We start from the raw sequence: 23,519 nt of genomic DNA, 5'->3' as shown, positions 1-23,519 counted from the left end.
TATATATCACTTTTCCAGCATCAACAGTTTCAGTTTTTAGACCTGCTCAGATTTCGTTATTGCGTTGGACCGATCGGAATTAAGAGCAAAGGTCTGTTTAAATGCCGACGGGAGCTGCGTTTGAATTACAATCATTTTTTTCCTAGTTGTAGTGATGTTCACACTCGCGTGATGCCTTTTGAAAACCTTAGGCCGGTGACACACTGGCATATTGCACCTGTCAAACAGTCTATTTTGCCTAGGCTTTATATTTATGCTCAACATGAAGTATAGATATTGTTGTCGTGAAGACAAGATCCTGGTCTGTCGGCGCCTCGCCGTTCTCCCTCTGTGTCACCTACAGTAGCAGCAGCGCGCCAGCGCCGCGTCAGGCACAATTCTGGTGCATAAAGACACAGAAAACTCGAAGCAGCCGTCACGCAACTGACACGCAGCAGAAACGCCACGCAGCCAGTGTGTCACCGGCCTTAGAATCAGCTGCAGGGCGGGATTTGCGCTGAACGCGGAGACTTCCGCCACTTAATGTTTGTTTGGAAACACGAAAATGTACCTACGTTCCGTGTACAAAATATTGTATTTGGTCATTTGGTACACACGTGTACTGTACCGAAAGCCCTGTACCGAAACGGTCCGGTACGAATACAGGTACCGTTACACCCCTGCTTCAGTATAATATTGGTGGTAGTAACTTGACTGATATGCTTAGGCTGACAGAATTTGTATTAAGCTTGACCATAAAGATGATTTATGGTTGTAGTTTTGAGTCAGTGTACATCTAAAAGTATTATTATATTTTATTTAGTTTTATAAATGTTTGTTTTACTCTTGATATTATTGTTTACTGTATTTTTCGGACTATAAGTCGCATCAGTCCAAAAATACGTCATGATGAGTAAAAAAAACATATACAAGTCGCACTGGACTATAAGTCGTATTTATGTAGAACCAAGAACCAAGAGAAAACATTACCGTCTACAGCCGCGAGAGGGTGCTCTGTCTTCAGCCCTCTCGCGGCTGGAGACGGTAATGTTTTAACTTGATTCATTTCTCTTGGTTCATTTCTCTCGGTTCATGTCAAATTAATTTTGATAAATAAGTCGCACCTGACTATAAGTCGCAGGACCAGCCAAACTATGAAAAAAAGTGCGACTTATAGTCCGGAAAATAAGGTAGTTTTATATTTTATTTTTGGTTCATAATTAAATTTAATTATTTTATATAGTTTTTATTATATTTTCTATTTGATTGTACTATTTTGTTTTTTATTTTATATAGGTTTTATTTGATTTTATAAGTATTGATTTTATTTATTTTTATATTTTATTTTGTGTAAGATTTCATGTTATTTTATTAAATAATATTTATTTGATTTTATTATTGGTTTCAATTTATTTTTTGTTATAAAATTTCAGAAATGTTTTTTTTTATTATAATCTATTTATTTTATGTTATATTGTTTTATTTAATAATTATTCCATTTTATTTTTATTGTATTCTTTATTATTATTTAAATTATCCCCCCCCCCCACACACTCACATTTGTAAATTAGTTACACAATTTTTTTCTACACTTTTTTTTGATGCCTCCTGGTTTGAAAACTCCTACTGTAGTGCAGATGACTGTTCCTCTTCTGAGCGCTGATTGTGCACAAGTAATGTGCATTCAGGGAATTTCTGATTTTCAGAGCTCATACACCACAGCCGTGACATCTCCATCGTCAGTCGTAACATCCGCTGATTAGCAATCCATGTACTTCATGTGACATCTGTCCTGGAAGTAAATGGAATTTCAAGGCATGATTTGCACATCTTGGGTCCTGGGTAACCCATCTGATGTGGAAAGATAAAGACAGAAAAGGAGTGACAATGATGTTGTGGTTAGTGGAAAGCATTTTTATTGAGAGATGTTGAGAGTTGTTTGGAGGACAGGAAGACTAGCTTCAAAATCTCATGGTGGTTTGTCAACCCCCAGTTTTCCCATAACTGGCCGCTCAATCAGTTTCTCTATATGAAACAGTCCTTGTTTTCTTGAATCAGATCGCTTCACCAATGCAACGGCATATTCTTCTTGAACACATACCTCTAGAATGAAGTCAGTGGTATTTTGGTTATACATCCCTGAATTTTTCTGCCCTTAATTAGGTTTCCCCGGGACTCTTTTTACAGTCTATGTAATATTATGTAATGTTTTTTCCTTTGGATGCAAATGACGTCTGTTTTCGGTTTCGACGGCACCCCAGGAACGTGCATGTGGCTTGTTTTGCTGCATGCTGTCTTCGCTCTGTCATTTAGTCGAATCAGCAGCAGTGCGGTTCAGTGTTGGTTTCGTGACCCCGGGCAGAAATGAAGGCCAGGGCCAACCAGAGTTGTTGGGTTTGGAGGGAATCGTGAAAGCGTCACGCTATGCATCTGGGTCAGAGTTGTCCTGGAAAAGGGCGGCAGCTGACAGTAATACAGCAGACAGTCCAGTAAGAGAAAGAAAAAGCAGCATGCGCTTGTGTCCCCATAGGATTATTTTAGGCGTAACCAAAAGCAGATCAGCTTCTGAATGTCTGGTACCTTGTTTTGGGTTTTCATGGCTGCTCATTATAACTATTATCAGGGGTGCACATAAGTATTTTGGTCTGGTTCTCAAAAGAGCACCTTGGAGATTTGGTTTGGTACTCAAACTTCACATAGTGTGATATAACTATAAAAATATAACTAAGATTATTAAATTAAATAATTGTTAATAGTGATAATAGTATTAATGCATTTTTTTTTATAATTACACTGTACTCTTAAAATACAGTGCTATTAACTTCTTTCTTTTCCCCTTTTTTTTTTCAAGCCTAAAATCAGCAAGCTTTTGTCAGGCGGGGTACTGGCAATTAAGTATGCACTGCTGGGTGAAAAGCATCAGTGAAATGAAATGTCAGTTTTGCATTTTGCTCTGCAGCCCATAACCTTGATTTATGCTTTCAGTCTGAGTGGAAATCTTATACAGTATTACAGGTAGCCGATCTAAAACAGTGATCGTGCATTGACAGCTGTCAACAATGTCAGTACGCAAATGAGTGATCTGAACTTATTTACCCATCACATTTTTTATTTTGGTCGCACTTGCACACCTGCGTACCACTTATGCGCACCCCTGTATATAATCAATATATGTGGTTTACATTAATAATATGTAATTTTGCAAACTGCTGCTTTGACTATCACCTAGATGACTGGTAAATTCTGTAGCTTTTTCTGCAATAAGTTGGTGGCTCATTTAAATTATGCCACATCTGTTCTGTAGCCAGTGTTGTTCATTTAATAGTTATGCAAATATCCTCTAACAATCCTTTTAAGAACATATTTCTTTATGAAAATGTCATCTAAACATTCTCCAGGGAATGCAACCAGGTTTTCTTTGGGTTTTCTTTTTTTTTTCAAGTTGCAAGTATACAAATGTCATTTAAATGTTCCTCTTGGTAAATCCCCAGTTTTTGTGTTTTGAATTATTTTTCTTGAATATGCAGACATCCTCCAAGTGTTCCCTAAAGAATGTTGATTACGTTCATGTTCATTAATTCAAATGATAAAATAGGTTAGGGCTGAAACGATTCCTCAAGTAACTCGAGTTACTCGATTACAAAAAATGATCGAGGCAAATTCCTCTGCCTCGAAGCCTCTTTTAATTTATTTTAAAGCTCACGTCAGGTTCTTTCGCAATGATTTTTTTAATGTGACAACGAGTTTACATCACCCACAAAGCGGAAGGAGACACAAGGAGTCAGCAGTGTTTTGATTTAAGGGCACGGGCAAACGTAAAGAGAACGTTGTGGCATGTGTCCATTGCAAGATAGAGCTGGCATACCACAACTAGGGCCCTATGATTTCCGCGATGCAGAAAACCCGGAGGGAATCGCAGAATCCAGTCATAAAAACGGAATTTACAATTTAATGCGGAATGGCACGGAATTTGCCAAATTTTGAATGAATTAATCAAAAATAGGTCATTGCACTTACATCAAATCACAATATGGACTAATATCTGTAAATATTAAGCCAGAAAAGTATATTTAAATATGAATCCTGCATGTTCTGCGTGTCTCTGCTAATGAATGGAGGAGAAGCGTGTCCTTCTTTATCACACAAAACTGAAGCACGCGTGACGCTCGCGGTGATTTCAGCGTCTGCTGTCTCACTAAATAAGGACGTAAACACATGAACAACATCTCCAGAACTGCTCTGACAGTCACTTCATGAGCATTTGACTGTTTTATTTGAGCAAAACTAGCATCACATCACATACACAGAACTGTAAAGGTACGTCAACCCGTCAAAATAAAAGTCTGGTTTAATTTCTTTATTGCGGGTTGCGGGTAAAGATAAATTAATGTTTTATGTGTTTAATGTGCATCTCAGAAAATGCTTTATTTAAAACCCCAACTGAATGGCACTTAAATGAACTTAATTCATGTCAATTTTATTGTCATTGTTGACAGTACAAGTACAGACATAGAAACAATAGGTACTAATTAAATGTTTATTTTTAATGTATGCATTGCATTCTATGCATTTAAAAAATAAAAAATTCTAAAAAAGGAAACTTAGTTGTTCATTTTAAGAGACCCAGGAGTCTTATTTTCTCTTGCATAATTAATATTGCACTTTAATTAAGCAAAAACACATTTTATCCGATTGCTCGATTAATCGACGACATTTTTGGTAGAATACTTGATTACTAAGATATTCGATAGCTACAGCCCTAAAATAGGTAAATCATTAATTAACATTAACATAAGTTTGTGGTCTAAATTTCCATGACTTTTTTACTGGTGCATAAACATAAAAAAAGATTTTGCTAACTTTTAAACAAAACATTAATGGGAGCTTTTTGGTCTTAGCTTCACTGATATTGAAAGATTTACTACTACACAGTTGCTCCAATTTGCTCTCATTTTCAACACCACATTTTTTCTTCTTTTTAATTTATATTATTTAATGTTGCTTACATGCTGACCAAAATGAATCACTGAGACTTTTGGAAAAAGACTTTATAAAGCCACCAGCTACACAGATCCCTTTTAACGCGGTCTAGCTTTGAATAGCCTCCACTGATCACAGGTTCTGAATGACATTGGTAAACCTCTGAGATGGCTCTCTCCTTCAATGAAATGAAAGCCCGGTATGACTCACAGTGACTTCATAACATTCATTCTGCTGATGCTTTATAATAATAGTAAATGTCCCACCCAGATAGACAATATTGCCTGTAATCGTGATCATAAAAGGCTGGGTTGAATGATAGAAATACAGCCTAAGTAGTGTATTTTTCAATTGAATTAGTCATTTTGACTGTTACTTCTTTAATGGTTACTATTTGCCTCCAGTTGTTTAGATGATTCACAGAAATACGGAATAATCTGTAACATATACTAGCCATTCCATTCAGTGGTTTGTGCGGTTTCACTTTGAATCTTTCACTTGACTGTTTTAATTTTTCCACCAGAATTAAATGTTCAGTGCTAAAATATACTTTCTCTGGTTCTGAGTTAATGTAACACAGTCGAGCCATTTCTATGTTGAGTCCCGTGAAAATGTCTGAAAACACACACTACACTACCATTCAAAAGTTTGGACTGTGTTTTTAACGTCTCTGAAAGAAGACTCTCATGCACACCAAGTCTACATTTATTTGATCAAAAGTACAGTAAAAAAAAAAAAAACGGTAATATTGTAAATATTATTACGATTTGAAATGACTGATTTCTATTTAAAAATATTTAAAAAATATAATTTATTCCTGTGCAAAGCTGAATTTTAAGCATCATTACACAAGTCTTCAGTGTCACATGATCCTCATGCTAATATGATGTTTTGGTGTTCAAGAAACATTTATTATTATATTCAGTGTTGAAAACAGCAGTATAATTTGATAAATAAAAAGTAAAAAAATTTTCAATTTTTCAATAAAAGTATTAATTATTTTAAAGTCCCCTTATTATGCCATTTTTAAGGTTGCTAATATTGTTTTATGAGTCTCCTAAAACAGGCTTACATGCAAGTTCAAATTACTGACGACTCATCTAGGCGAATGCGAGCCGGCTCTTTATTGTGATAATTTATCGTGCATTGTCAGCTTCACAACTTTGTAGACTTCATAACATTTATAATGTAAAATTGACTATAAATTGGTTATCGGCCATAACTAATAAATTACTATTAGCTTATCAACACTGGACAAGGAAAGCTGAACTAAATAAAATAGAAAGATTAATGGGTTTTTTTTATCGTAATTGCCATACTAATCTTGTGCCGTTTGAATGTGACAGCACCCAGAGTAACTTTTTCCTCTCTTGAATATTCAATTTCTCAATCAATGTGTCTGGATTTGCCATTGCAAACACGTTTGGCCGCACTTAGCATGCTTAGTTTGTTTCTCTAATTGCATTATCTTCGACTGTTTCCAAACAAGTGTCAGCATGATTTTCCTCTATCTCCTGGGATTGTCTGCCCTGAGTTTGCAAGCTCGGCTTTCCCAGCCAATCATGTGAAACCCATTAAATTCTGTCTTTGCAGCCCGATAACTCGCACTCATTTGGCTCTTCCTAACATAGTCACCCTACAAGACCTTCACCCATAGATGAAAGACTGAGATAAACAAAGAGCAAACAAGGACAAAATGATACAACTCAAGTTTAACATCGGACCACAAGTCAAACAGTAACAAAGATAGTTGACGAAAACCGTCATGTTTGCTAAACTCTTCTAAATCAGTTAAATAGCCATCCCTCTTTACTTGATTATATGCCTGAATCCCTACAAAATTAGTTCCAGATATTTTCTCTCATCAGGACATAAGTGGTGCACACTGCTCTAAGAACATCAGGAACCCCAAACTGACGAAATCTGCAGCTTTTCCCTCATGATGATGAATGGCAGAGTCCAGAGTTTAGATGACTTCCATGTGCTCCCGCTCACCGTGACACATCAGAATGTGAGCGGTGTCCTTAAGTAACTTTGAGGAGAACATGGGGAAACCCCTGATGGTGATCCATACCACGCTGCAAGCCTGATGACTTTTTTCCCCTAACATCTATTCCCACTCCGTGAAAGACATCTCTAGCCTCTAGTGGACAACAGAAGTGTGGTGCGAGAGATCAGTCCATCTGTCAGGGTCTCGTGCCGCAGGCCGTCCTGCTGTTGCAACACTCTCATGGGCTGAGGTCACGAAATAATCTCCTAAACTTTTGTAATTCACACCATCTGCAAGACGGCCACTTTTTGTCCTGAATCCTGATCTGAAACATTAGTTCGTTTAACTCAATTGGTTTTGGAAGGCAAAGGATTTTTCTTCTTCCTTGAAGGAATTCCCCCTTCTCGTCCAGTGATGACTATTTCCTTCCTGTTTTCAGTGTTTACTGCTAAATAACAAATCAGTTTATTGAAACACAATGCCTTTAAGTGGTTTTAGAGACCACATCGAAGAACTTTCTTCCTTCTTCTTTCTTTCCGCGTCTAATGACTTTTCCGTCTTATTTTTCATGTCTAGTCCTAAATAACAAATCCATTTTTTAAAATAATACACGTTTAGATGGTTTTGCAGGCCAAACCAATCCCTTTTTTTCGTTCTTTTCATCTCCACCAAAACTTTTAGTGTTTCCGCCTAAATATCAGTCAGTTAAAATACATGGCCAGAAGTCAAATCAAATAACTTTCTTCCTTCTTAAAGGAATTCTCCCTTCTTATCTCTGCAAGTAATTACTTTTTTTAAATCATATAAACGAATATATTTATTGAAATATAATGCGTTTTAAAGGTCAAACTGATGGATTTTCTACTTTCTTAAATGAATTCCCTTCATTCCGTAAATGAATCTTGTCTCAGCCTCTGATGACATTTCTATCCTGTTTTTAGTGTTTCCTCCTAAATAACAAATCCATTTATTGAAATGTGATGTGTTTAGATGGTTTTGGAGGCCAAACCGAAGAATTTACTTCATTCTTGAAGGAAGTCCCCCTTCTCAACTCCACCACTGATGACTTTTTCGCCCCATTTTTAGTTTCCTCCTAAATAACAAATCCATTTATTGAAATACAATGCGTGTAGATGCAACACATTGTGACATTACAAGTCACAAGAAAGCAACTGTTCTCTGGTAATGTTTGTAGAAAGGTTAAAGAAATGTCAGGTACCTTTAATGCTTCTTTCAGGTTTCAGTTGAACTTCTCAGTTTTATTGCCTTCACTAGTTTTTTTTTCTTTTTCTCTATTATCTGGATGTTATGTGAAATAAAACCAATGTGCGCTTCGTTTCAATGAAAATCTCTATCCTTGGTGCTTTCTCATCTTTTTTTTCCCCTGTCTTCCAGTAAAGATAATTGTGCTTTACAGGAAGAGGACATTTGGGAACTCAATAGTAATCAGTATTGATTGTCCTTTGTGGCAGGGGGTTAAAAAGATGGACACCTCCTCTTACTGAGATGCATTGACTGCCCAAGCATTCAACGGCGTAAGAAATATGGATGAAACCTCGGAGATTGTTTTTTAAAGACGACATGAAATTTTCAACCTTTCTTTTCAACTGAAAAAAAGAATGCGGTAGACATCATTAATATTAACCATTTCTTTTACCTTCTGTGTCATTGTGTTCCTATTTACCATTATATGGCACATTTTTTATGCGTGAAATCCAGCCGCTTCAGTGCAATGAAAATATTTATCTGCTATGAACAGGGCTTCATCTTGTGAATGATGTTGTATTTCATATTTATGGTGTTTTTAACTGTTCTCTGCCATATTATCAACTTCCTAATGAGAGAAACAAGTTAATTTGTGCTTCACGCTTCAGAAAATTTCCCTTGTGTAATAATCGTTGTCCCTTCATGTGATACCAAGTTGTTTATTATCTTAATTTATACTGCTCTGTGGCTCACAATGTCTCAATTTTGTATCCTCACAAGGAAGTCTATTCAGGTATTATCCTTTTGTACATAAGAGCAGTCACACAAGTCTCAGGTGGCTTAGTCAATAAAAGCCTTCATAGGATTTGCATGAAACTTAACGCTCCTCTAGATGATGATAATAGATCTATTCAGAATGTCTGGAGAGGAACTAACTAATAAATAGACTATTTTTAGGTCTGTTTCATCTAAAAATAACAATTGTGCCATGTGTAATTGCCTTCATGTTGCTCCAAATGACTTTTTGAGTTTACATGCTTTCTCCCCATTGGAGGGTATTTCTCACTGATGAATGTGACGCTTTAACACTGACAGATTAGCTGCTTCTTCATGCTCGCTCACTGGTTTTTCCAGCGTTATGGACGTCCTGTGTCTCTTGTGTTTGTGTACTCAGGTCATGGTGAGAAGACGTTGACAGGATTGCTCAGGTTTAAAAAGTGTGGGCTTCGGCCGTCATGTACTAAACTGCAGTCTGATGCCATCGCTCTCCATTCCGCCTGCCATGGACGGGCACAGCTTTTCACATTTAGACGGACATCAGCTGGATGCTGGGGGGTTTATCCTGGCACCCCCTATGGTAACTCTCTTAAATTTGCCTCTCATTTTGCATCATGTCTTAGCATCTAAAAGAAGAATTTTTTTTGGTCACACCAATCAAAAATGTTTTAATCTATAACCTTTCAGTTGCTAGCCTATATTGTTAACCACAATGCCTTTGGTATAGAGTCACAATTGTTAGCACAGGGATATAAGCATAGGTTGTATAAAAGCACATTTGCTTTGACGACTAAGCTACTGCTCCTAGTGAACACTCTTTTATTTGTCATAATGTAGTTACTGGTTTCGTTTTTCAAAAACTCTGGTCATTCACTCTGATATCTAGCAAAACCCCAAAACTTTGGTGTGTGTGGGTAACAGAATGACGTCTTTGTGGTCACGGAGTCATTTTAACAATTGGTTGACGCAATTCCTGATAAGCCATGCAGCTTTTTCTTGCAGTTTTGTGCAAATACTGTTATCATGTATCTTATATTATGACAGTGTTCAATAAAATTCAAAGAATAAGATGGTTTAAAATGGAAAAAGGAAGTGTAGGGTAAATATTTGGGCACTTTGGGATTACAGTGATGTCATCACGAGTGTACTTTTTGACTTTTTAGACACAAATTTTGGATACAGACAGAATGACTCGCTATTTTTATGTATGCTATACCCGGCTCCACTCAAAGTTGTAATGTTTATAAATGCTATTTTTGTTTTAGTTCCTATTTTATTTTCAGTGTGTCATTCCCACTTAGTATAGTTTTTATTTTGTGATTTAATATTTTTTAATTACTAGTTTTAAGTATATGTGTATGCTCGTATGTGTTTGCAGAACAGAAGCCATGGACGGTTAAGACAGCTGACTCTGTGATGTGACCCTGTCTCTCCCTCTCTCTGTCACACACGCACACACATTAAAAAACCCGCTAAACTCCACATTTGAACAGTCAATCGCAAATGCTTAAACTAATAACAAAACATACTTACAGTAGCTGATTCAGAAGCACTAGATTGTCGCAGCAAAGTCAGAATGATCTCCTCTCCTAGATTTACGAAACAGTCGTCCATAAAATGCGTTGCTGTTCTGTTGTAAGTAATCTTGTAAATTCCTAAATGCATCTACTTTCAGAAGGCCAAATAGTGTTTTTGCTTTCGCCTAGATACACACAGCATCTACCTGACACGGCTGCTTCAACACTTACTGCAGTTACTGAAACCACACTTTCTTACTTTGTGTGAACATTTGGGCGGCATTACGCATATATTTCCACACAGTGACATAGACATCTGGGGGCGTGTTTGAACGAGCCATTTTAGGCGGGTGTGGCAGAGTCTTAACTTTTATAAGGAATATCTCTTTGGATTTGAGACGTTAGTCTTTGCAACTTTACAGATCTTCTTCATTCACCAATAGCTTGTAACACACCAAAGAGAAAGGAGAAACTGAAATCGCATCATATGCCGGGGGGGCATATATACGTATATGCATATGTTTATGCATACAATGCATTAAATTCATATAATGCTTTTAATATAACATTTTCATATCAGCCATTTATTGATTATCGGACATATACAGTATAATAGTTTTATCTACTTTTTGACTGTCTTTTTTTCTTCTGTTTTTAGCTTATCACATCAGCCAGAATTTAAATAGTGGTACATCTCTACCTAGAACCTTTGCCTCCAAACCTTTCACTTCCTCTATTTCAGAGCCACGTGTTTGCCAACAACCCTTGGAGCTTCTCCCATCAGACCTACAGCTTGCCATGTACCGTGCAATCTGAAAACCAGTAAGTACCCAAACTTCTGTCTAATCATGATATCTGATGCGGAGGTTTGGCTTGAAGTGTTTTCCAAAACTAGAGGAAACCTAAAAGAAGTCAGAATGAAACCATTTTTTTTTTGCTTAACACGTGTTATCATGCATGTTATTCCACAGAAAAAAAAAACATGTTTGTCTTGGTAATCTTCCATCAAAATCTAAAATGACTTTAGTTTTTGGTTGCCTATATTTTGGTTTGTCCAGTTTTTTACTATTCTCTCTATTATCTACTATTCTCTATTTACTATATCCCTGACGTGAACACATTTGTGTTCTGTTTCATTCATTCTTCAGTTGATGGAGGTAAAATGTTTTTTTTAAACGCCATTCAATGTTTAATTTAAGAGAAGCATGTTGCCATTTTATTATGTTAGCCATTTACACTGGTCTCAACTTTTGCAAGTTGGGACAGTGGTTTTCTTATTAAAAGACTTTGTGTTTGCAACTTTGATACAGTATGTCACAACAAGTCCCTTCATGTCTTGGCACTTCGTAATGATTTTTCCTAAGCATCTGCTTTGTTGTGCAAATGACTTACTTAGCTGCTTTTTTGTAAAAAAAAAAAAAAAGTTTTAATATAACATTTTCATATCAGCCATTTATTGGTTATCATATCATATATATAACATATATAATAGTTTTATCTACTTTTTGACTGTCTTTTTTTGTTCTTCTGTTTTTAGTTTATCACATCAGCCAGAATTTTAATAGTGGTACATCTCTACCTATCACCAAGTTTCAAGAAAATCTTGAAAGGGATAGTTCCACAAAAATTAAAATTTGTTTATCATTTAGTCTCCTAAACTCTAGTCTATACAATGAAATTAATTTTAACATTTTAAAACCATCTTCTTTTGTTACTTTCTTCATCAAAATGTCAGACAAACATCTTTAAGAATGTATGCATCACACATACTTCTGAAACAATGTGTATTCATTCAGGATTCGTTGCTACGCCTGATAATTTCACGTTGTCTTGTGATCAGGTGGCATCAGAGGACATGTGAACGAATGGGTGTTTTGTTTACAGAGACTGTTGGAAGTCCTCTGTGTGTATTTATAGTACACAGTAGTAATTTATTGTAACAATATGGCACAGGGAAAGATATGGACGAGATATATGTGTGCAAAGGTCAATAATTCTGAAAACGCTGAAATAAGGGTCTCGGTTTTAGAAAGAATAACAGATTGTGGTTTATGCTATAGCGTCAGTGCTACATCCTGTCTACCCACTCCTTGGTGGAAATCTCAATGCATTCACAGAATTTCTTTGCTGACAACATGAAAACCTTTAGTGTTGCTTTGACATTAATTAAAAAATATATATTTTGCATCAATTTATGCAGACAGACTAGGACAATACCAACTACACGGTTATTAGTATACTTCGTATTACATTCTTCCACAGCAATACAACAGACACCAGTTTTCCCACTTGAATGAGTCATAGCTAAACAGATGATTCAAACCTTAAAAATGTTGTTCATTTTGACAATATTATTGTTATTTTATATTCTTAATTTTAGTTAATATATTAGTGTTAGTAGTTTATTATTATATAAAATGAATGAAAACATTTTAATAAATCAATAAATCAAGCAATTATATTATTATTAATTAAATACATTCTTTTTATTATTATTATTATTAACAAAAATGATTTGTATATTTAATATTTGTAATATTAGTATAAATATAATATTTTAAATTAGTAGTAATTATAACTTATAATTAATAATAGAAAATCATTCTGATTATTATTGTTACTACTTTTATATATTAATAATTATATTATTCATTACCATCAATTAAATGTAATATTAGCAAATAAAAATAATTAATAACTTCTACATTAGAATAATAATGTTATTATTATTTTATTATATTTAATGTTTAAAATATTAGCATTGTTGGTACCAATAATAACTTTAAAAAGATGGACAATAACTACAGACTTTGTAATTAATAATATTATTAATACTAATACTACTGTAGTATTATTAATACAATAATAACTATAATTAACAATATTGTTTTATTATTAATAGTACTTGCTATTAATTGATAAGTATATTACCAAATGAAATAATAAATGATAATACCAAAAACAATGATAGTAGTAATAAATGAGTCCGAGAGGGTTAAGTGAATGAAAATATATCTATGTTAAACTTATAATTAGCCTCTAGCACACAACACTGGTGAGTAAAATCTAAGAATTTATTAGCCAATGGCTAACGATAGACATTATTTAGTTGCCCATATTGAAGATTTAGTCGCATATGTGAGTGATTTACTCTGAATGAAATGAATGTCTACCTTTTAATTATTGATAGTCTATGTACGAATGTGTCACTTGTTTTCATGACATTTGTGTCACAGGTTAAACTGTTGACTCTATAAACTTGGACTTACAAACACACTCATATCACTTGTACTGGGCATTGCCGGCATATTAACATCCAGAAGGTGTTCTGGAGTTTTTGTTTAGTCATTAAGTTTGTTACTCCTTTGTTTTGTTTTAGTTTCTCTTTATAGTTTTTCTTAAATCAAAATGTTTCTTAAAATAAAAATAAGAACAAAATGCTAGAACACAAGTGATAAATTTCCCATAAACCTTGTTGCAGTTAAACTTCCAAGTTTGTAACATCAAACCCTTTATCTAGGTCAAACTACTTTTTAAAGCAACAGTCACATCACTTCCTGCGGAAGCTGCCATTTTGATGTGATGTCAGTGGAGGGATAACTTAGGAACAGTTGTTTTAAATGAAAGAACGAATGAATGAAGCATTTATATAGCGCTTTATTGTGTATTGCTGTACACCCAAAGCACTTTATATGATATACAATCATATGAGGGGGGTCTCTCCTCACCCAACACCAGTGTGCAGCATCTTCCTGTATGATGCAACACCAGCCACAGTACAACAGGGCCAGTGCATTCACCACAACCAGCTATATGTGGAGAGGAGAGAGAGATAGAACCAATTCAGTGGATGGGAATTATGAGGAGACCATGACTGACATGGGCCAGTAGGGGGAATCTGGCCAGGACACCGGGGATACACCCCTACTCTTTACGAGAAGTGCCATGGGATTTTTAAGGACCTTGGTTTAACGTCTCATCTGAAGGACGCCACTTTTTACAGCATAGTGTCCCTGTCACTATACTGGGCCATTACGACACACTTCTTCCAACCGCAGGAGGTCCCAGGAGGTCTCTCATCCAGGTACTGACCAGCTCAACCCTGCTTATCTTCAGTGGGCAACCAGTCTTAGGCTACAGGGTGATTTTTTTTTTTTTTGCCATTTATTTGTTGTTAAACTCTGATCTGTTAATTGTTGTTTTACAGGTTTGGAAAGTTTAAGTCCGGTTATGTTGGGTGTTTATATTTGTGACGAGTGGGGCGGGGCCGAGGGACATGGGAGCGAGGCCGGGGGAGTGATTGGAGATGAACTACACCTGTTCGTCCCACCGGTCTCGAGGCCCATGGAGGAGATGGAAGGATATAAAACTGGAGCGACGACAGTGAAGGAGGAGAGAGGACCAGGCCTGGGCTTTTAGTTGTGTTTTGGTTTTTATTTTATGCGCACCAGTCGTCCGTGAGGGGCTGGTGCGCTGTTTTGTGTTTATTTTGTTATTAAAATGTTTTTGATTGTCCGCCGGTTCCCGCCTCCTTCTTCCGGATGAATATGAAGGTTGATATCGTTACAATATTATTTAATTTGATTGTTACACATTTACATTTTACGAGGAGGGGCATCAGCCAATAAATAGGCTTGCTGGCTGAAAGTAAGTCAGTTATTGTTCTGATTGTCGATTGAGCAGTTTTGCACCCTTGGGTCATTTGGTTTAGCCAAATTAGCACATTGTTGCTGTTTTGTTTTTTATTGGAACAGTTTTTATTTATTTTTGTTTCCTCAAGCACTGTAAATATTTTTCCACCTTCCAATAAAACCAAATTTTTTGGATTATTGCACCAACATTTTGTACAGGACGTCTTTGCTTTTTCGCTCCAACTGTTTGGCCCCCTTACAATTTGTCTTAAATATAAATAATATTTGTTGATTCTGACAAAAACTGTTTGAGTCAGTAATAGTGTCATCCAGACATGTAGGAATGTCACCAGTACAGTTGTTACGAACCCTATTTTCTAAAATGCTCATTTGAAAAGGGTTCTAGTAACATAAACAAACACGGGAGCCAAAAAGACAGATCAATCATATAATTAGACACAAATCTTTACCAACACCACCCGTGTATCATCATCACTAGCAGAATAAGAGACAATAACACACACACACACACAAAAAAAGAACCTAAACTAGGCAAACTAACATTCATCAAAATAAACAAATATAGATCAACAAAAATCAACCAAATACAGAACAGAACACAGCTTATCGTCAGCGGCTGGCTGGATGTCAAGATGATAGAACAGCGAACCATACACACAAAACTCCTCGTCAAGTGTATGTCACGCTCTTTACAGAGCTTAAACAGTGACTGTAGAGATAATGCGACTGGCAGCAACACACCACCACACCAATGCTCCTCATCTGCTTAGCTTAACCTCTGGAAGGAAAGACTAACCAAATCAGCAGCAAAAAAGGAAAACAAACATTAAACACTAAACCCCCAAGGCTTGGGCCCGTAACACAGTAGGGAAAAAAAAGATCTGGTGCCATATTTAATTGAACACAATGAAAACAAGCATTGAAAGAGAGGCGTACAGTCCATTCAACTTGTCATAATGTGTTGAACAAACAGTGTTGAATGTTCAGCAAATAAAGGTGTCTAGACTTGACTTGTGAGTGTTATTAACCGCCACACTCTGTCTGAAAGCAATAAAATGGTCAGACAAAAAACAGGTTGTTTCAAGAGACAATATACTTTATTAGTATTTATTAACTAGCCTGAAAATGATGTTATAGTCCTTTTTTCTGAACCGTTCGCTTCATATACAAGTGGTTTTTCTAAGAGGGATGAGATTACACTGGGCAGAGACAGGGCATTATGGGATGGGTTCAGTGTTCCAGAGGTTAGTGCCGAGTAAATTGTAGTGTGTGGATGGAATGTGCCTGAATCGATGTGCCAAACCTGCGGAACAATATCAGAAGAAGGGGATTTCCAAATAACCTCTTGAGTCTGAGGATATTTAAATATGCACTATTTTATTTGAGGAACACAAATGCATTGTTACGCAGCTGTAATATTTCCTTTATATTTACTTTATTAATAAATATTTATGTTCTTATAGTGTCATGTTCAAATTAGTTTTTTATTAATCTTTTATAAAAAATAAATAAAAAATACAGCTACTTCGACCTGAAATAACTTTACATAACCAATTAAGCTTCATCGTTACATTCTTAACTTTAATATTTAGTATCACAATTTAAAATGACTTTTCTATGTGAAAATATTATAAAATACAATTTATTTCTGTGATGCTAAGCTGAATTTTCCACTCCAGTCTTAAATGTCATATGTAACTTCAGAAATCATTTAAAGAGTTTTTGTGTGTGTGTGGAAAAAAAAAAACATTTTTTTTAATGATGAATAGAACAGAGTTTATTTAGAAATACAAATCTTTGTAACATTATAAATATCCTTACTGTACTAGTACTGTACTAAAATATCCTTACTTGCTAAAATTATAAATCCAAACTAACCGCAAACCTTTGTTTGAACGGTAGTGTAAATGCTTTATTTTATATTTTTAGAATTTAGTGCAATTCTTTTTTTAGAATATTTACATATGCTCAGTGGCAGCTTGCTGTCGAAGCAGTTCAACTGTATTATCCTAACTAGCAGCACAATAAAAATATCCACCTCGGTGTGAAGCTTCCTGAATTGTATCGCGGTGATTTCCCACAAAGTTAAGTGAAGTGAAAGAAAGAGAACTGAAAGTGAGCGTCACCTGACAGGCACGAGGTACTTAATGAATGAATGACACACGACTGTAGGCCATCAGTGGAGGCACTTTTGTATAGTTATACACATCTGTGAACTTTTTTAGAATTAAATTTAAACCGTAAAAATGAAAATGTAATCATTATTTACTTACTTTTTGAGTATGGTCTCTTTAAAAATACATTTTACTGTTTCTTCAATATACATTGTTTTTCTTTTATGTCCCACTTTAATTTTATTGATCACATTGCTGTCATTAGGACGTGACTGTTTGTTTTTATGACACGAAAAGGAGAATTTCCTTCTTCCTTTTTTGCCTGTCTGTTTACTGTACTCGTGATCCATCATGAAACTCTGAACGTTGCTCTTACATTTATTCTGTCTCATTTCTCAGGCAGCAGCTCATCAACGGCCCATTGGACATGCCCACGGATTTGTTTCCCAATGGTCTCAGTGACTTTGACTTCCCTGGTCTGAATCTCTCTCGGAATGACGACCTCCCTCCGGTAAGACACTGCTGTTCAGGACGTTGGCATATTTTGGAGGCTCTGATCCTTCTTGTGTTGTGCTCACAGCTGATGAAATGACGTCTATGTCATCTTACAGAGACTTGTTATCGATAAGCACATTTAGTTACTTGGTTGTTGGCAAGTTTATTATGTGTAGCATCTTTCCTTTCTGTTATTTTTCTAACAGTTGACTTTTTTTCAGGAAGCTTTTTAGGAAATTTCAAGTCTGCAAATTAGAGTTTGAGTTGATTTGAGTGGCAAGAGCCATTTTTTGTGCTAAATAACCTTTTTTAGGTTCTGTAAAGCAGTGGATGGGTTGTGATCACGGAGTCAAAGTTTGGACTGTTAGTAGGGCTGCTCAATTATGGCAAAAATTATAATTTTTGATAAGTATTGAGTTATTATGATTAGTATTGAGCTCAAGTTGGCACTAATTTGTCTGTCACTTGTTCAAGTTGCGTGACATCCCCATGATTTGTGTCATTCGCAAGGTTTATTTGCATGGTATTATATTTCCTGCTAAATGCGTAAAACCATTGAAATGTAGTTTTTACGATAAACAATATGGTACTGTGTTTGGTACTGGATCGCCACTGAAGAAGACACACAGAAACCTTAACATCAAAGTCTACTTTCAGCACAAAAAAAAAATCACTTAATGTAAAAATCATTCTAAATATAAAACAGGTTTTCTAAATATTTTTCCCATTTGCCATTGTCCCACTGCCATTGAAATGCTTCCACTCACATTTCTACAGAACAAATAATTGTTTTTTATGAAAAGGTGCCTCCCAAACAGGACAGATGGTAAAAAGAATACAAAAGCAGACTGATCGGTGTTGTCACACCTTTTCCCCATCATGTTTAGACCTGCGTCCCGCACCTATAAGTGGAAAATAATGGGGATTAAATTTGGATCCAACCTTCTGACCCTTGCATAACAGCAGGAGCTGCTCATTTCATGCACTGCGGCTCTCTGCCATGTATACTGTGTAGGAGTCAGACACCAGCGACAAACTCTCTGGCTCCAGGCAGCGCTGTAGCACTTTAATCACCACACGCTCTGACACTGAAACAAAATCACTCAAGCACTGGTTTTAGTTCCCGCCTCGCTGTAGCTAAGTTTACTTGAGTGTTTGTAACAGGAACATTACATAAATAGATAAACCCATTTCAGTCTCAATGGGTTAAATGGGGGGAAAATACAAAAATAAAGCTAAATAAAGGAACCTGTTTAGGAGTGTGGGTTGATGGGAATCATACAAAAGAGAAAAACACTTTAAATGAAGTATTCAGACTGGATGATAAATAGGGAAGCAATGATACCATCTTTTCAGAACTGATCTGATACCAAAAATTCTGAGTATCTGCCGATACCGATCCAATCCGATACCAGCACAGTTTCTTTTTTTTTAAATCAATGTAGAATTTCTATACTTCTCTGTATTGACCTGATCACCACTCTTTTGTGATAATCACAATCTACTACATATACACAACTTCATTTTAATGAAAAATAACAAGTGAAAAAATATATAATCATAATCTATGACAAAAATACTATTATAAACTAAGTTAGTGGATAATTCAGCAGCGTAAGATACTCTAGATTCTATAAAAATCACGGGTGCACAATAATTTTATAAAATCTAGTGAAATATTTTTTCACTAGAGTTTAAAATCTGGTAAAATGTTACATATTGATCTTTGTATTGTTGTAAAATAAATTCATGAAAAAACAAGTATATCCATCTATATATAAATCTAAAAGATGTTTCTTTTAAATGTATAGCACAGTAATAAAGGACAGAACAAGAGAGACTATTAATAATCTTTGATTGTGCAGAAAAGTATTATAATATTAAAAGCGCGAATACAGAGCGCTCACGCATCCCGTGCGCAAAATGATGAGCTTGAAACAAAACAGAGTCACAGTGTGAAGGCTGCACAGCTCTCCGAGTCCACATAGAAAAGTTAGTACAACACATAAGCTGCTCTGCTCATGTTCATCTTCAGTTCTCTCTTCACAGCAGTTCAGTCAGTGTACTGTTTGAGTAAATGAATTACTCCGGGATATTGGTTTGTTTCGGCTCAGAGGGAGTGTTAGCCACGTTAAAAAAGTAAATAACTTAAGTAATTTGTGGATTAAATCCTACTGGAGACGCAAACCGTTTCAAACGATTCAGTCTGATTTGATGAACTGGTTCAACCGGAAGTAAAGAAGTAGGGCTGGACGATTAATCGAAAAATAATCAAAACCGTTTTTTTAACGGTTTTTTAAATCCTGTTAACACTTCCCCCTTAAAAGCATACTAGCCCATGTGTAGTCACATGACTCTGCTCTCCAGTCAGTGGCATAGAAGCAAAACACGTAGGTGAACGCCGGTTAAACACATAGTGATGGCGCGTGAGCGGTGAGCCTTGCGTCTTCACTAAAGTTTGTCAGTTGTATTTGTTTTATGGTTTGGACATTCAAGTGATTAGATGATTGGATGTGTATTATTATATCGAGCTACCATGTTCGCGCAGCTGCATTGTGGCACGAACACTCATATAAACAGTAGCTGTGAAGATCGCGCGCACAGAGGAACGCAGAAACTAATTGTCAGCGCTGTCCTGTGATTTATCACTAAAGTAGCTTAGAATCTCAAAACTTATTATAGCATGTTTGTGCAGCGCACATGAAGCACAAGCATGTGCATAGAGAGCAGGGGTCGGCAGTCGCGCTGCGGATTCCCGGTTTGTGTCCGTTCTCGGACTGTTCTGTGTATTTTAACTGTAGAAAAGGTTGTTACGAGTCGAAACTACGATACAAAAAACTACATCAGTATATCATCATAAACACAGCCGTGTGAAGATGTGAAAGAAAACACACATGTACAGTATTTTTGCTTAAAGAGACAACAGCCTAATAAACGCGCTGCCTGTCATTAATGTTAATCAAAGAACAAAAGAAAATCATTCACTGATCTTGACTGAATATATTTAATAACTTTACTTGATTAATATTTATTTTATTTATAAAAAGAAAACTATGCAGTGTTTTTAAACTTTTAATTACAGTTTCTGTACCTGAAATTTAGTTTAGTTGTATTTATTTATTTCTTATTGATTTGTTTGTTCCTTTCTTATTACTGACCTATCTTATTACTTGTCTTTAACACTTTAATATTTGAAATTTATATTAATCTAGTTGTTTTTGCTATGGTATTTTTGTTTAAATCACAGGCAAAATTCCTCTTGCAGTGTTTTGTAGGCTGCTTATTTTTGCTCATGTTATTCAGCTGCAACAGAATGCTTTGTAAAAATGTTTGACTTAATTTTTTTTATATTGGATTTTTTTATCTTGAATCGATAAGAATCGGAATCGATAAAATTCAAACGATACCCAACCCTAGTAAGAAATGTTACGAACATAGATAAAATAACTGCTGATAGTCAATCATATTTACAGTACAAACCTTGTCAGTGAACTATGAGGCAAAAAAACAAAATAGAAACAAAATAATCGTTCATTAATCGTAATCGAGGTAAAATGTTCAATTAATCGAGGTTTTGATTTTAGGCCATAATCGTCCAGCCCTACTAAGAAGAAACGGTTTAATTGAACGATTCATTCATGAACCGGACATCACTAATACAAAAGGAAGAGAAATTGATACGTAGTGTATTAAATCTGTGCATTAGTTTCTTTGAACAGTTTTAAACCTCAGTTACTGTATGCTCTTGAAGAGAGTTTCATAGTTTTGACTGTAGTAACCAAACGGGACACGCAGTTTGAACACTGAATGGAGGATGACAGACAGCCGCAGTGGAAAGAAGAGTTTATGTGAACTTGAACTTAATGACTTCAATATTAATCTATGGAACAGCTTCAAAATTCTTGAAATATGTTCTCAAAAATGTTTTGGTGCTTAATAATGTTTTTGTGCCTTTTGTGGGGTTCAACAATAACAGAATAGGCTAATAAACGCACACTATCGGATTTGGATCAGTCTCGTCTGACCGATACCGGATCCTCAGAAAATGCAGATATCGGAGCCGATAATGATACAGAGTATCGGATCGATGCATCCCTAATGATAAAGAAAAAAAATATTTTATAGAGGTTTTTTTTGCCTGTTTTTATTTTCAGTATTCATGATATTTATTGAATGTTAGACAAAAGCTGACAAATATATTATATGAAATATTAAATTAATAAAAAATTTTAGTTGTGTGTATACAGTACATAGACATATCCTGGCAAATATTATGTAATTATTATACAAGTTGTATAATAATTGCAATAATATTTTGAAAATGAATTTGGATTGTATTTTTATAATTAAATATTTTCAACTATTCATGTTAAATTATATTTTTCTGCTTATTTCCAATATTCAAAATATTTTGTCATCCTATAAATGGATCGCACAAGCTTCTCAACGTCCTGATTCAGAAAGCATTTAAGCGTTCAAACATTAAAAATGGCACTGATTGGTGATGCAAATGAGTTGTTGAAATTATTTATTGTTTTATGAAATTATTTTAACAGTCTGAAAAAACAAATAGACTCTGGGAAGTAAATCCAAATCCAAGATCCTAGATGTAATGATTTAGCATGTTTAGTTACAGAGATGCTATGGTCAAATAGAAAGCACATAAAATTTGTGTCAAATCAAATCTTCCATCTGCTCTTGCTAACGTCAGGGTTTTTTTTGTTGGTCTAGTACAGTCGGATTTAAACATGTCTGGGTGATTCAGACTCAAGATAGGTGCATGGTGAGTAAGACATCCTCTGTTGTGGTTAATGCCATGCTTTCCTTCAGAAGATCACAGTCATGGCACACAGCTGCTTCTAGGGAAGACTCTCCATCACACTGACACTAAGAAAATATAACTCATGAGCTCATGACTAATAGAGCGAGAAGCCTTCGAGAGAGCCACGCATGCTCTTCAGATGAATTCAGCCTAATATCCCCACAGCGTTTCTGCATGTCTTTCTAATAAGTGCCACATACTCAATCTGTAAATGTTTTCAATGCAGTTAACTTGTTCAGGATGTCGTTCCTCATCATGTGAAGCTCTCTCAGGATTTCCTCTTTTTGTTTAGACACGAATTGTTGTTTACAGGATGTACGACCGTACAATCAAAATAACGACAGACCACAAATCTTCTAGCCTTCCACCCACAGCTTGGTGCTCTATTTAAGATAGCTCTGTTTACAGGTTTGATTAGTGACGGATCACAACAACTTTTTTGTTTTTGTTTTTTTAATCAAGTTTTATAATAAAACCTGACAAATATTATTTAAATATTTGTTTATATATGATAATGATAAATAAAAAGGACATCATTTATTATGTGCATATCATAATATCTCTTTTTATTTTATTTATTTTTTACTTATAATAGTAATGCTAATATTAATATTTATCATAATTTACATTGTAATGCTATTTTTAATATTCATCATAATTTTAATTTTTGTGCGTGTCACGGAGAGAGAATAATTAATAAAAAAATTGTTATCATTTATTGTGTATATAGGAAATCATATATAATAATAGTTATATTATCTATTCATTTATATAGGATAATGATGAATGCATTTATTTTGTGTATTTAATTGTGTATTTAATTTAATTTGTGTATTTTTTTAAATAATAATAGTAATAGTATTGTTAATATCATAAATTTTCATTTGTGTGTGTGTGAGAGAGAGAGATGATAAATGTTATTTATTATGTGTATATAATATGTAATCATATATAATAGTAATATCACATGTATAAAAATTAACTTTT

General features: G+C 35.1%; 1 protein-coding gene across 1 annotated transcript in view; it reads left to right on the top strand.

Annotated features, from left to right (window-relative positions):
- Positions 1-23,519, top strand: part of LOC132131057 (protein strawberry notch homolog 2-like) — a 56,900-nt gene that overhangs the window by 2,938 nt on the left and 30,443 nt on the right. Inside the window, exons 2-4 of the mRNA XM_059542979.1 lie at positions 9,330-9,512; positions 11,192-11,271; positions 17,615-17,726. Of these exons, the coding sequence (XP_059398962.1) occupies positions 9,411-9,512; positions 11,192-11,271; positions 17,615-17,726 (294 nt within the window). The 5' untranslated portion in view covers positions 9,330-9,410. The remainder of the gene's footprint in view (positions 1-9,329; positions 9,513-11,191; positions 11,272-17,614; positions 17,727-23,519) is intronic.

Source organism: Carassius carassius, chromosome 48, assembly GCF_963082965.1.
Source record: "Carassius carassius chromosome 48, fCarCar2.1, whole genome shotgun sequence".
Taxonomy (NCBI): Eukaryota; Metazoa; Chordata; class Actinopteri; order Cypriniformes; family Cyprinidae; genus Carassius; species Carassius carassius.
This window is presented reverse-complemented; position numbering and strand designations above follow the sequence as displayed.